Source organism: Salmo salar, chromosome ssa03 (assembly GCF_905237065.1).
Source record: "Salmo salar chromosome ssa03, Ssal_v3.1, whole genome shotgun sequence".
Classification (NCBI taxonomy): domain Eukaryota; kingdom Metazoa; phylum Chordata; class Actinopteri; order Salmoniformes; family Salmonidae; genus Salmo; species Salmo salar.
The window spans coordinates 9,939,589-9,957,003 of NC_059444.1; the positions used below are offsets into that span (position 1 = coordinate 9,939,589).

The following is a 17,415-nucleotide window of genomic DNA, read 5'->3' on the forward strand; positions in this document are numbered from 1 at the left end:
CTTTGTTGGTTACTACATTATTCCAAACGTGTTATTTCATAGTTTTGATGTCTTCACTATTATTCTACAATGTAGAAAATAGTAAAAATAAAGAAAAACCCTGGAATGTGTAGGTCTGTCCAAACTTTTGACTGGTACTGTATGTCACAACCATTGTGGTGTTAGGGGGTCCTCACACACACACACACGATAGCAGATTGATCCCCTATGTATTACTCATCCTCAACACACCACACACATTTTGACCTGTAGCAAAATGACTGCATGTGCAGGTGTGCTAAGCTACTTCAACCACAGGCAGAATCATATGAACAGCCTATTTACTGTATAGAAAGCATAGGTCTACTGTCTACATATGCTTGGCATCATCATAATCTGTACAGTTTTCGTATCATTTGTTAGGTACGCCATTCTCTCATTTTCTCAGGCAATGATAACTGGATAAATAACGCGTTATTCTAGCGTTTTTGTTAGTGTCTACAAATCTAGGCTACACTGTACCAAGCCGTTCTTCTATCGAGGCTGTTCTATTGTAACCGTACCCGTACCGCATTGAGTAGCGGAGAGAGGCTGACGCTAGTTGCAGAAAGCGTCACAGATTTTTTTTTTTAAAACAGCAATCTTGCCTCACTCTGCCGCTGGACTCCATTCTAACCACTGATACAATCACCTACCGCCTACATCCCTGATTTTGCCTCATCCTATCGCCCACTGTTCCTCGTATTTTTAATAAGGAAAAATACATCCCCAAATTTCCACAATGGCAAGCAACGAAGTCAAACCGACGGCGAAAGAGGATGAGAATGCCGGAAACTGGAAAGATTCCATCTTCAACCCAAGGACCGGGGAGTTTTGTGGGCGCACAGCGAAGAGCTGGGGTAAGAAAACCTGGACCGGGTCTGAGTCATAGCCCACAGTCGAAAACCACATTTTTATGATTTATCATATTGCAGGCTATTCAGTTTTGATGTGCATGTTTTCACATATAGCCTAATAACGGATAGTAATATTATATAATATCCACCTACGCATTCATGGTCTCAATCATCACAATCTATTTATGTGTAGTTGGTTTTGTATGTAGGTATGTATGTGTGTGGTGTGTGTGTGACAGCTTGTCCATTTCAGCTCTGATTAGCTCAAGACAGATAAATGAGACTAGCCCACTTGTATAAATAATAATTAGAGTCCAATGCTCAGTGTATTTCCAATACAGACCAATACTCAGTGTATTTCCAATACTCAGTGTATTTCCAATACAGACCAATACTCAGTGTATTTCCAATACAGACCAATACTCAGTGTATTTCCAATGCTCAGTGTATTTCCAATACAGACCAATACTCAGTGTATTTCCAATACAGACCAATACTCAGTGTATTTTCAATACTCAGTGTATTTCCAATACAGACCAATACTCAGTGTATTTCCAATACAGACCAATACTCAGTGTATTTCTAATGCTCAGTGTATTTCCAATACAGACCAATACTCAGTGTATTTCCAATACAGACCAATACTCAGTGTATTTCCAATACAGACCAATACTCAGTGTATTTCCAATGCTCAGTGTATTTCCAATACAGACCAATACTCAGTGTATTTCCAATACAGACCAATACTCAGTGTATTTCCAATGCTCAGTGTATTTCCAATACAGACCAATACTCAGTGTATTTCCAATACAGACCAATACTCAGTGTATTTCCAATGCTCAGTGTATTTCCAATACAGACCAATACTCTGTGTATTTCCAATACAGACCAATACTCAGTGTATTTCCAATACAGACCACAAGTAGCCATATAGGCTACAACTGAAATATGAGATAGAAGATCGGCCTATAATAATAATAATTGGTATGATAAACTATAAGCAAATGATATTCATTCTTAAGATCATAAATTAAATGATTGCTCCCTTCTCAGAACAATGTTATCAGAAATCAGCAATATCTGCTCTGTAGTGTACATCAGTGTGTGTGTGTGTGTGTGTGTGTGTGTGTGTGTGTGCCTGTGAATTCCCTGGAACAGACCAATTCATGACGATCTAACAGCCAGCTAGCATGATTATGTGAAGACCTTCACTTGTGTTACAGATGAGATACACTACCGACACACAAAGAACATATGGAAATAAAATGTCGATTTCTCATTTATGGAATTTATATCCACGATTTTTATAGCAGTAGTCTATGAAGATCTATGAAGATGGTGAGCAGAGCTTGCTCTATGGGAGCTAGCAGCTTGTACTGACCCTGTGCAGTGCTGTGGGATGCTCCTCTCTCACGCTGTCAGAACTCCTCCTCCCACTGCTACGGCAGTATGGCCGCCCACATTAGCATACTTGTCAAGGTCAAATGGCTTTCCCTGCCGGTGCATGATGGGAATGTATCGGAGGAGAGTGGAAGAGAGTAGGGAGAGGGTTTTTCAGTGGCTGGGTGGGGGGGACTGTGTAGAATGTAGACCTAGTGTGGTGACCAACCTGACAGTGTAGACTGTAGACCTAGTGTGATGACCAACCTGTGTAGACTGTAGACCTAGTGTGGTGACCAACCTGACTGTGTAGAATGTAGACCTAGTGTGGTGACCAACCTGACTGTGTAGAATGTAGACCTAGTGTGGTGACCAACCTGTGTAGACTGTAGACCTAGTGTGGTGACCAACCTGACTGTGTAGACTGTAGACCTAGTGTGGTGACCAACCTGACTGTGTAGAATGTAGACCTAGTGTGGTGACCAACCTGACTGTGTAGACTGTAGACCTAGTGTGATGACCAACCTGACTGTGTAGACTGTAGACCTAGTGTGGTGACCAACCTGACTGTGTAGACTGTAGACCTAGTGTGGTGACCAACCTGTGTAGACTGTAGACCTAGTGTGGTGACCAACCTGACTGTGTAGAATGTAGACCTAGTGTGGTGACCAACCTGACTGTGTAGAATGTAGACCTAGTGTGGTGACCAACCTGACTGTGTAGACTGTAGACCTAGTGTGGTGACCAACCTGACTGTGTAGACTGTAGACCTAGTGTGGTGACCAACCTGACTGTGTAGACTGTAGACCTAGTGTGGTGACCAACCTGACTGTGTAGACTGTAGACCTAGTGTGGTGACCAACCTGACTGTGTAGAATGTAGACCTAGTGTGATGACCAACCTGACAGTGTAGACTGTAGACCTAGTGTGGTGACCAACCTGACTGTGTAGACTGTAGACCTAGTGTGGTGACCAACCTGACTGTGTAGACTGTAGACCTAGTGTGGTGACCAACCTGACTGTGTAGACTGTAGACCTAGTGTGGTGACCAACCTGACTGTGTAGACTGTAGACCTAGTGTGGTGACCAACCTGACTGTGTAGACTGTAGCCCTAGTGTGGTGACCAACCTGACTGTCTGTTTGCATGGTAGGTCTTCGTTCAATGGAATGCTTACACCCAATATAATATTATATTGGCTCTGCAATAAACATTCATATACATGAATAGGCATTAAAAACATAACATTTCTGCAGGGTTTGAATGATCTATTCATTATTGGGGATGGGCTGGATCGATATTTATTTGTAATGTCGCATTCACCTCATGGGAGAGTAATCGGAAGAACGACTTGTCTACTTCGGAGGAACGACTTGGACCGTTCACGTGCTAGGAGCTCGGGAGGGAACGCAAGAACCATTCTGACCATTGACAGCCGAAATCGCGGTCATGTTTGTTGCCATTTTTCAGTGGTGCCTGATGTCAAAGTTCATCATGTGGGATAGACCGGGGTCTAGAGGTCATACCCCCGTTTCCTAGTCGTAATTACGAGTTGGAGGGGCGTTCATGTGTATTAGTCCCAGTAGGAAGGGCGTATTTCTGAGTTCCTGACATGACGTGAACACAGCATAAAGTTTATGCGGGTTCCCAGTTCCCAGCAACCATGGGCAGCCCTGTCATTTCATAAGGGTTCAGAGTTGAACCTGTCAATCAAATTGCTAGGCTGTTCTGTCATCTTTGGTTATACTGCCTATCATCATAAGAAAACAAAATGCATACCTTTGCACAACATAATGTTCAGGCTTGAAATTGTTCCTCATCTTTCCTTGCTTACTTATCCAGTTCTTTACATGGAAAGCTGTCCTCATTGAAATTACTAATGTTTACTTGGATGAATGAAATAAAACACATTAATAAGGATGAATGATGTAAAACACATTAATAAGGATGAATGACTAAAACACATTAATAAGGATGAATGAAATAAAACACATAATGATGAATTATCTAAAACACATAAGGATGAATGACTGACACATAAGAATGAATTATCTAAAACACATAAGGATGAATGACTGAAACACATAAGGATGAATTATCTAAAACACATAAGAATGAATGACTAAAACACATTAATATGGATGAATGACTAAAACACATTAATAAGGATTCATTATCTAAAACACATATGGATGAATGATCTAAAACACATAAGGATGAATGATCTAAAACACATAAGGATGAATGATCTAAAACACATAAGGATGAATGATCTAAAACACATAAGGATGAATGATCTAAAACACATAAGGATGAATGATCTAAAACACATAAGGATGAATGATCTAAAAAACATAAGGATGAATGATCTAAAACACATAAGGATGAATGATCTAAAACACATAAGGATGAATGATCTAAAACACATAAGGATGAATGATCTAAAACACATAAGGATGAATGATCTAAAACACATAAGGATGAATGATCTAAAACACATAAGGATGAATGATCTAAAACACATAAGGATGAATGATCTAAAACACATAAGGATGAATGATCTAAAACACATAAGGATGAATGATCTAAAACACATAAGGATGAATTATCTAAAACACATAAGGATGAATGATCTAAAACACATAAGGATGAATGATCTAAAACACATAAGGATGAATGATCTAAAACACGTAAGGATGAATGATCTAAAACACATAAGGATGAATGATCTAAAACACATAAGGATGAATGATCTAAAACACATAAGGATGAATGATCTAAAACACATAAGGATGAATGATCTAAAACACATAAGGATGAATGATCTAAAACACATAAGGATGAATGATCTAAAACACGTAAGGATGAATGACTGAAACACATAAGGATGAATGATCTAAAACACGTTAATAAGGATGAATGATCTAAAACACGTTAATAAGGATGAATGATCTAAAACACATAAGGATGAATGATCTAAAACACATAAGGATGAATGACTGAAACACGTAAGGATGAATGATCTAAAACACATAAGGATGAATGATCTAAAACACATAAGGATGAATGATCTAAAACACATAAGGATGAATGATCTAAAACACATAAGGATGAATGATCTAAAACACATAAGGATGAATGATCTAAAACACGTAATAAGGATGAATGATCTAAAACACATAAGGATGAATGATCTAAAACACATAAGGATGAATGATCTAAAACACATAAGGATGAATGATCTAAAACACATAAGGATGAATGATCTAAAACACATAAGGATGAATGATCTAAAACACATAAGGATGAATGATCTAAAACACATAAGGATGAATGATCTAAAACACATAAGGATGAATGATCTAAAACACGTTAATAAGGATGAATGATCTAAAACACATAAGGATGAATGATCTAAAACACATAAGGATGAATGATCTAAAACACATAAGGATGAATGATCTAAAACACATAAGGATGAATGATCTAAAACACATAAGGATGAATGATCTAAAACACATAAGGATGAATGATCTAAAACACGTAAGGATGAATGATCTAAAACACGTTAATAAGGATGAATGATCTAAAACACATAAGGATGAATGATCTAAAACACATAAGGATGAATGATCTAAAACACATAAGGATGAATGATCTAAAACACATAAGGATGAATGATCTAAAACACGTAATAAGGATGAATGATCTAAAACACATAAGGATGAATGATCTAAAACACATAAGGATGAATGATCTAAAACACGTAAGGATGAATGATCTAAAACACATAAGGATGAATGATCTAAAACACATAAGGATGAATGATCTAAAACACAATAAGGATGAATGATCTAAAACACATAAGGATGAATGATCTAAAACACATAAGGATGAATGATCTAAAACACATAAGGATGAATGATCTAAAACACATAAGGATGAATGATCTAAAACACATAAGGATGAATGATCTAAAACACATAAGGATGAATGATCTAAAACACATAAGGATGAATGATCTAAAACACATAAGGATGAATGATCTAAAACACATAAGGATGAATGATCTAAAACACGATAAGGATGAATGATCTAAAACACATAAGGATGAATGATCTAAAACACATAAGGATGAATGATCTAAAACACATAAGGATGAATGATCTAAAACACATAAGGATGAATGATCTAAAACACATAAGGATGAATGATCTAAAACACATAAGGATGAATGATCTAAAACACATAAGGATGAATGATCTAAAACACATAAGGATGAATGATCTAAAACACATAAGGATGAATGATCTAAAACACATAAGGATGAATGATCTAAAACACATAAGGATGAATGATCTAAAACACATAAGGATGAATGATCTAAAACACATAAGGATGAATGATCTAAAACACATAAGGATGAATGATCTAAAACACATAAGGATGAATGATCTAAAACACATAAGGATGAATGATCTAAAACACATAAGGATGAATGATCTAAAACACATAAGGATGAATGATCTAAAACACGTAAGGATGAATGATCTAAAACACGTTAATAAGGATGAATGATCTAAAACACATAAGGATGAATGATCTAAAACACATAAGGATGAATGATCTAAAACACGTAAGGATGAATGATCTAAAACACATAAGGATGAATGATCTAAAACACGTTAATAAGGATGAATGATCTAAAACACATAAGGATGAATGATCTAAAACACATAAGGATGAATGATCTAAAACACATAAGGATGAATGATCTAAAACACATAAGGATGAATGATCTAAAACACATAAGGATGAATGATCTAAAACACTTAATAAGGATGAATGATCTAAAACACATAAGGATGAATGATCTAAAACACATAAGGATGAATGATCTAAAACACATAAGGATGAATGATCTAAAACACATAAGGATGAATGATCTAAAACACATAAGGATGAATGATCTAAAACACATAAGGATGAATGATCTAAAACACGTAAGGATGAATGATCTAAAACACATAAGGATGAATGATCTAAAACACATAAGGATGAATGATCTAAAACACGTTAATAAGGATGAATGATCTAAAACACATAAGGATGAATGATCTAAAACCCATAAGGATGAATGATCTAAAACACATAAGGATGAATGATCTAAAACACATAAGGATGAATGATCTAAAACACATAAGGATGAATGATCTAAAACACATAAGGATGAATGATCTAAAACACATAAGGATGAATGATCTAAAACACATAAGGATGAATGATCTGAAACACATAAGGATGAATGATCTAAAACACATAAGGATGAATGATCTAAAACACGTAAGGATGAATGATCTAAAACACATAAGGATGAATGATCTAAAACACAATAAGGATGAATGATCTAAAACACATAAGGATGAATGATCTAAAACACAATAAGGATGAATGATCTAAAACACATAAGGATGAATGATCTAAAACACATAAGGATGAATGATCTGAAACACATAAGGATGAATGATCTAAAACACACAAGGATGAATGATCTAAAACACATAAGGATGAATGATCTAAAACACATAAGGATGAATGATCTAAAACACGTTAATAAGGATGAATAATCTAAAACACGATAAGGATGAATGATCTAAAACACGTTAATAAGGATGAATGATCTAAAACACATAAGGATGAATGATCTAAAACACATAAGGATGAATGATCTAAAACACATAAGGATGAATGATCTAAAACACATAAGGATGAATGATCTAAAACACATAAGGATGAATGATCTAAAACACATAAGGATGAATGATCTAAAACACATAAGGATGAATGATCTAAAACACATAAGGATGAATGATCTGAAACACGTAAGGATGAATGATCTAAAACACATAAGGATGAATGATCTAAAACACATAAGGATGAATGATCTAAAACACATAAGGATGAATGATCTAAAACACATAAGGATGAATGATCTAAAACACATAAGGATGAATGATCTAAAACACGTTAATAAGGATGAATGATCTAAAACACATAAGGATGAATGATCTAAAACACATAAGGATGAATGATCTAAAACACATAAGGATGAATGATCTAAAACACATAAGGATGAATGATCTAAAACACATAAGGATGAATGATCTAAAACACATAAGGATGAATGATCTAAAACACATAAGGATGAATGATCTAAAACACATAAGGATGAATGATCTAAAACACGTTAATAAGGATGAATGATCTAAAACACATAAGGATGAATGATCTAAAACACAAGGATGAATGATCTAAAACACATAAGGATGAATGATCTAAAACACGTAAGGATGAATGATCTAAAACAAATAAGGATGAATGATCTAAAACACGTTAATAAGGATGAATGATCTAAAACACATAAGGATGAATGATCTAAAACACATAAGGATGAATGATCTAAAACACATAAGGATGAATGATCTAAAACACGTTAATAAGGATGAATGATCTAAAACACATAAGGATGAATGATCTAAAACACATAAGGATGAATGATCTAAAACACATAAGGATGAATGATCTAAAACACATAAGGATGAATGATCTAAAACACATAAGGATGAATGATCTAAAACACATAAGGATGAATGATCTAAAACACATAAGGATGAATGATCTAAAACACATAAGGATGAATGATCTGAAACACATAAGGATGAATGATCTAAAACACATAAGGATGAATGATCTAAAACACATAAGGATGAATGATCTAAAACACATAAGGATGAATGATCTAAAACACGTTAATAAGGATGAATGATCTAAAACACGTTAATAAGGATGAATGATCTAAAACACGTTAATAAGGATGAATGATCTAAAACACATAAGGATGAATGATCTAAAACACATAAGGATGAATGATCTGAAACACATAAGGATGAATGATCTAAAACACATAAGGATGAATGATCTAAAACACATAAGGATGAATGATCTAAAACACATAAGGATGAATGATCTAAAACACGTTAATAAGGATGAATGATCTAAAACACGTTAATAAGGATGAATGATCTAAAACACGTTAATAAGGATGAATGATCTAAAACACGTTAATAAGGATGAATGATCTAAAACACATAAGGATGAATGATCTAAAACACGTAAGGATGAATGACTGAAACACATAAGGATGAATGATCTAAAACACGTTAATAAGGATGAATGATCTAAAACACATAAGGATGAATGATCTAAAACACATAAGGATGAATGATCTAAAACACATAAGGATGAATGACTGAAACACGTAAGGATGAATGATCTAAAACACATAAGGATGAATGATCTAAAACACATAAGGATGAATGATCTAAAACACGTTAATAAGGATGAATGATCTAAAACACATAAGGATGAATGATCTAAAACACATAAGGATGAATGATCTAAAACACGATAAGGATGAATGATCTAAAACACATAAGGATGAATGATCTAAAACACATAAGGATGAATGATCTAAAACACATAAGGATGAATGATCTAAAACAAATAAGGATGAATGATCTAAAACACATAAGGATGAATGATCTAAAACACGATAAGGATGAATGATCTAAAACACGATAAGGATGAATGATCTAAAACACATAAGGATGAATGATCTAAAACACATAAGGATGAATGATCTAAAACACATAAGGATGAATGATCTAAAACACATAAGGATGAATGATCTAAAACACATAAGGATGAATGATCTAAAACACGTAAGGATGAATGATCTAAAACAAATAAGGATGAATGATCTAAAACACATAAGGATGAATGATCTAAAACACATAAGGATGAATGATCTAAAACACGTATAAGGATGAATGATCTAAAACACATAAGGATGAATGATCTAAAACACATAAGGATGAATGATCTAAAACACATAAGGATGAATGATCTAAAACACGTAATAAGGATGAATGATCTAAAACACATAAGGATGAATGATCTAAAACACATAAGGATGAATGATCTAAAACACATAAGGATGAATGATCTAAAACACGTAAGGATGAATGATCTAAAACACGTTAATAAGGATGAATGATCTAAAACACATAAGGATGAATGATCTAAAACACATAAGGATGAATGATCTAAAACACATAAGGATGAATGATCTAAAACACGTAAGGATGAATGATCTAAAACAAATAAGGATGAATGATCTAAAACACGTTAATAAGGATGAATGATCTAAAACACATAAGGATGAATGATCTAAAACACATAAGGATGAATGATCTAAAACACGTTAATAAGGATGAATGATCTAAAACACGTTAATAAGGATGAATGATCTAAAACACATAAGGATGAATGATCTAAAACACATAAGGATGAATGATCTAAAACACGTTAATAAGGATGAATGATCTAAAACACTAATAAGGATGAATGATCTAAAACACATAAGGATGAATGATCTAAAACACGTTAATAAGGATGAATGATCTAAAACACGATAAGGATGAATGATCTAAAACACATAAGGATGAATGATCTAAAACACATAAGGATGAATGATCTAAAACACATAAGGATGAATGATCTAAAACACATAAGGATGAATGATCTAAAACACATAAGGATGAATGATCTAAAACACATAAGGATGAATGATCTAAAACACATAAGGATGAATGATCTAAAACACATAAGGATGAATGATCTGAAACACATAAGGATGAATGATCTAAAACACGTAAGGATGAATGATCTAAAACACGTAAGGATGAATGATCTAAAACACATAAGGATGAATGATCTAAAACACATAAGGATGAATGATCTAAAACACATAAGGATGAATGATCTAAAACACGTATTCCCAAACAACACCGTCGAGGCTACGCCAAATAAAAATGTGATTCACATTTAAAAAAATAAAATGAATACTATGTCATCACATTTTCAAACAGTCCATTTATATTTTCCAACTGGGCTATACATTTTGGTGAGTTTTTTTTATCGCCTGAGTAGCCTCGTTTCACTGCCAAAAATAAAATTAAACCATCTAGTGTTAAGGGAAATAACAACACAATGTTAAATACAGGTAGCCTAGTCAAATAATTAACATCCAATCACATTAAACGTTACTCTCTTGCGGGAATTCCATTGACGGTCCGTATGTAGCCGAACATAGCTGCTGCTCATTCCGTTTGCTCGAAAATTGATAAATGGTTAAAGAAAGTAAGGCCGTGTCCATAGAGACACATACCAGCTCTACTGGTAGTACTGCTACTACCAGCAGTACTACACCTGCACCTGTCGACGACACAAGTTGTTCTGCTTCTACGAGCACATCCAATGCTAGCATCAGTCATTCTACATTTGTTGTTAGCCCAGCTAGCATGGACACTGACAGTTGTGAATCTGATGCAGCAGAAGAGCCACTGCCCCCTTACCTGGGAAAGCACCGAACAACAGACAGGGATGTTGGACCATCGAAGAGGCGCAAATATGATGAGAGCTACATTGATTTGGGGTTCACTTATATTGGGAGTAGTGCCTTTCCTCAGCCATAGTGTGTTATATGTGTAAAAGTACTATCTCACAACCCGATGAAACCATCACTCTTGCACAGACATTTAGAAACAAAACATGCCAATTGAAAAATAAGCCACGGGAGTTTTTTGAGCGAGAATTAAGACGACTTTCGAGTAGTAATGTATAAAAGCAACAGATACCATTAATAAGAAGGGGCTAGAAGAGTCTTATATGGTGAGCTACCGAGTGGCTAGGACAGGCAAGACTTAATTCTTCCTGCTGCTGTGGATATGGCTGGGACAATGCTGGGGGAAAAGGCCAACAAAAACTATAAAGACAATGCCTTCATCAAACAACACTGTTTCACGACGCATCAGTGACATGGCAGAAGATGTTTTGAAACAATTACTGCTTCGCATACAAGCCAGTGAATTCTATGCGTTACAGCTGGATGAGTCAACAGACGTGGCAGGCCTGGCACAGCTCCTGGTATATGTCTGTTACATTTATGGGGGGTCAATTAAGGAAGACATCCTCTTCTGCAAACCACTGGAAACCAGGACAACAGGAGAGAATATTTTTAAAGTACTGGACAGCTTTGTGACATTAAATGGACTTTGGTGGTCAAGATGTGTTGGTATCTGTACTGATGGCGCTAAAGCCATGACAGGGAGACATAGTGGAGTGGTAACACGCGTGCAAGCAGTTGCTCCTGACACCTCTTGGGTACACTGCAGCATCCACTTGCTACCAAGGGAATGCCTGACAGCTTGAAAGATGTTTTGGACACTACAGTGAAAATGGTTAACTTTGTTAAAGCAAGGCCCCTGAACTCTCGTGTATTTTCTGCACTATGCAATGATATGGGCAGCGACCATGTAACACTTTTACAACATACAGAAGTGCGCTGGTTATCAAGGGGCAAAGTATTGACACGTTTTTTTTAAAATTGAGAGACGAGCTTAAAGTTTTCTTTACTGACCATAATTTTCACTTGTCTGACCGCTTGCATGATGACGAGTTTCTCACACAACTGGCCTATCTGGGTGATGTTTTTTCTCGCCTGAATGATCTGAATCTAGGATTACAGGGACACTCCGCATTATATTCAATGTGCGAGACAAAATTGAGGCTATGATTAAGAAGTTGGAGCTTTTCTCTGTCTGCATTAACAAGGACAACGCACAGGTCTTTCCATCATTGTATGATTTTGTGTGCAAATGAACTCAAGCTTACGGACAATGTCAAATGTGATATAGCGAAGCACCTGAGTGAGTTGGGTGTGCAATTACTCAGGTACTTACCCGAAATGGATGACACAAACAACTGGATTTGTTATCCCTTTCATGCCCTGCCTCCAGCCCACTTACCGATATCTGAACAAGAGAGCCTCATCAAAATTGCAACAAGCGGTTCAGTGAAAATTGAATTCAATCAGAAGCCACTGCCAGATTTCTGGATTTGGCTGCGCTCAGAGTATCCTGCCTTGGCAAATCGCACTGATGCCCTTTGCAACCATGTACCTATGTGAGAGTAGATTCTCGGCCCTCACTAGCATGCAAACTAAATACAGGCACAGACTGTGTGTGGAAAATCATTTAAGACAGACTCTCTCCAATACAACCCAACATTGCAGAGTTATGTGCATCCTTTCAAGCACACCCTTCTCATTAACCTGTGGTGAGTTATTCACAATTTTTGATGAACAAATAAGGTTTTATATGTAAGAAGGCTAAATAAAGAGCAACATTATTGATTATTATTATATTGCTATTTGTACCTTGGTCCTATAGAGCTCTTTGTCACTTCCCACGAGCCGGGTTCTGACAAAACCTCACACTCATTCTGATGTTTAATAAATGTATCATATAGTGTGTGTGTGTGTGTATGGCAGGCTTACAGTGTTGGCAAAAAACAACATTTGAGAGCGCCCTGACATTTGAGAACCACTGATCTACAACACATGAATAAGGATGAATGAAATAAAACACATGAATAAGGATGAATGAAATAAAACACATGAATAAGGATGAATGAAATGAAACACATGAATAAGGATGAATGAAATGAAACACATTAATAAGGATGAATGATATAAAACACATTAATAAGGATTAATGATGTAAAACACATTAATAAGGATGTCACGCTCGTCGTTAGAAATGGCGGACCAAAACGCAGCAGGTATGTGTATACTCATCCTCTTTATTTACGGGAAAAGAAGGAAAAACCAAACAAACACGTATACAAAAATAACAAAACGATGAACGACAAAATAACAGTCTGGCAAGGCACACGGCTAAACACGGAACAATCACCCACAAACACACAGACAAACACACCCAACTAATATAGGACTTCCAATCAAAGGCAACACCACACAGCTGCCTTCAATTGGAAGTCTACCCCAATTAACTCTACATAGAAACACACTTACTAGACTACACATAGAAATACATAAACATAGACCATAAACCAAAAACCCGGAAATACTAAATCAAACACCCTTTTACCAAAACACCACCCCGGACCACATAAAACAAATACCCTCTGCCACGTCCTGACCAAACTACAATAACAATTAACCCTTATACTGGCCAGGACGTGACAGTATCCCCCCCTTAAAGGTGCTAACCCCGGAAGCACCTTACATTTTTTTTTTTTTTTTAAACACAACCCCAAACAACAAAACAAAAATTCCCCTCTACTAAAAGGGAGGGAAGGGAGGGTGGCTGCCGTCAACGACGGCACTGTGCTACACCCCCCCTCCCCAACCCACCTATATCAGGAGGTGGCTCCGGTTCTGGCCATTCCAGGCAGTCGGGCCACTCTGGCAGCTCGGGGCAGTCTGGCCAGTCTGGCAGCTCGGGGCAGTCTGGCCAGTCTGGCAGCTCGGGGCAGTCTGGCCAGTCTGGCAGCTCGGGGCAGTCTGGCCAGTCTGGCAGCTTGGGGCAGTCTGACCAGTCTGGCAGCTCGGGGCAGTCTGGCCAGTCTGGCAGCTCGGGGCAGTCTGGGCAGTCTGGCAGCTTGGGGCAGTCTGGGCAGTCCGGCGGCTCGGGGCAGTCCGGCGGCTCCGGCGGTTCGGGGCAGTCCGGCCACTCCGGCGGTTCGGGGCAGTCCGGTGACTGTTGACTGGCGGGCAGCTCCGGTGACTGTTGACTGGCGGGTAGCTCCGGTGACTGTTGACTGGCGGGCAGCTCCGGTGACTGTTGACTGGCGGGCAGCTCCGGTGACTTGACTGGCGGGCAGCTCCGGTGACTGTTGACTGGCGGGCAGCTCCGGTGACTGTTGACTGGCGGGCAGCTCTGGTGACTGTTGACTGGCGGGCAGCTCTGGTGACTGTTGACTAGCGAGGCTGGGTTTACGCACTTGAAGCCTGGTGCGTGGTGCAGGTACTGGGCGTACCAGTTTGGGAACACGCACCTCCAGGCTAGTGCGGGGAGCGGGAACAGGACGAGTCGGACTGGGTTGACGCACTTCCGGGTCCGCACGAGAGACAGGAGCTGGAAACCCAGGGCTATGGAGGCGCACAGGCGGTCTTGATCTTACCTCCTGCACAACCCGTCCTGGATGGATGGAACTAGTAGCCCTGCACGAGCGGGGTGCTTGTACAGGGCGGACTGGGTTGTGCAGGGGCCTGATGGTAGCCGTGCGTAGAGCGGGAGTTGGGTAGCCTGGTCCTCTGAGGCGTACCGGCGACCAGATGCGCTGCGCAGGCATCCTCCTACCAGGCTGGATGCCCGCTCTAGCACGGCACCTGCGAGGGGCTGGAATAACGCGCACCGGACTGTGCGTGCGTATGGGTGAGATAGTGCGCTCCTCAGCGAAACATGGCGCTCTCCACCTCATACGCTCCTCCATATAACCACGGGTAGCTGGCTTCCGGCTCTTTCTAGGCCTAGCCAAACTATCCGTGTGCCCCCCCAAATTTTTTTTTATTGGGGGTGCCTCTCGTGCTTCTCCCTCAGCGCGTCCAAGGCCTCGTACCTCCGCCTCTCTGCCTTGGCTGCCTCAATTTCCCACTGCGGACGGCGATAATCCCCAGCCTGGTGCCAAGGTCCAGAACTTCCTCCCAGGTCCATCTCTCCCGCCAGTCCAACTCGAAGTCCCTTTTCTTCTGCTGCTTGGTCCTGTGTTGGTGGGTGATTCTGTCACGCTCGTCGTTAGAAATGGCGGACCAAAACGCAGCAGGTATGTGTATACTCATCCTCTTTATTTACGGGAAAAGAAGGAAAAACCAAACAAACACGTATACAAAAATAAACAAAACGATGAACGACAAAATAACAGTCTGGCAAGGCACACGGCTAAACACGGAACAATCACCCACAAACACACAGACAAACACACCCAACTAATATAGGACTTCCAATCAAACTACAATAACAATTAACCCTTATACTGGCCAGGACGTGACAAAGGATGAATGAAATAAAACACATTAATAAGGATGAATGATATAAAACACATTAATAAGGATGAATGAAATAAAACACATTAATAAGGATGAATGATATAAAACACATTAATAAGGATGAATGATATAAAACACATTAATAAAGATGAATGATGTAAAACACATTAATAAGGATGAATGATATAAAACACATTAATAAGGATGAATGAAATAAAACACATTAATAAGGATGAATGAAATAAAACACATTAATAAGCCAATATGCCAGAGGCAGTTCACCAAACGACCCTAGTATGATCAGATTTTTGTAGACCTAGCTTTTAGCTCTGAAGGCTAACACAGTGTGGAGTCGTGCTAATCTCTTCTCTCTCTGTCTCTCTCTCTGTCTCCAGGCCTCATCCTCCTGTTCTACCTGGTGTTCTATGCGTTCCTGGCTGGGATGTTTGTCCTCACCATTTGGGTCATGCTGCTGACGCTAGACGACTATGTGCCAAAGTACCGCGACCGGGTGCCACACCCAGGTAAGTAGCACCACAGGTAGATGATTTATTCAATCAACCAATCAACCACCAACCAACCAATCAATCAACCAATCAACCAACCAATAAATCTAATAACCAATCAACCAACCAATAAATCTAATAACCAATCAACCAACCAATAAATCTAATAACCAATCAACCAACCAACCAACAAATCAACCAACCAACCAACCAACCAACCAATAAATCAATCAATCAACCAACCAATAAATCAATCAATCAACCAACCAATAAATCAATCAATCAACCAACCAATAAATCAATCAATCAACCAACCAATAAATCAATCAATCAACCAACCAATAAATCAATCAATCAACCAACCAATAAATCTAATAACCAATCAACCAACCAACCAACCAATAAATCTAATAACCAATCAACCAATCAACCAACCAACCAACCAACCAATAAATCTAATAACCAATCAACCAACCAACCAACCAACCAATAAATCTAATAACCAATCAACCAACCAATCAACCAACCAACCAACCAATAAATCTAATAACCAATCAACCAACCAACCAACCAACCAACCAACCAACCAATCAACCAACCAACCAACCAACCAACCAACCAATAAATCTAATAACCAATCAACCAACCAATCAACCAACCAACCAACCAACCAATCAACCAAC

General features: G+C 38.2%; 1 protein-coding gene across 1 annotated transcript in view; it reads left to right on the forward strand.

Annotated features, from left to right (window-relative positions):
- The first annotated feature begins 580 nt into the window (after positions 1-580).
- The window catches only part of LOC106598169 (sodium/potassium-transporting ATPase subunit beta-3), a 26,452-nt gene continuing 9,617 nt past the window's right edge, over positions 581-17,415 (forward strand). Inside the window, exons 1-2 of the mRNA XM_014189233.2 lie at positions 581-878; positions 16,622-16,750. Coding sequence (XP_014044708.1) covers positions 761-878; positions 16,622-16,750 — 247 coding nt within the window. The 5' untranslated portion in view covers positions 581-760. The remainder of the gene's footprint in view (positions 879-16,621; positions 16,751-17,415) is intronic.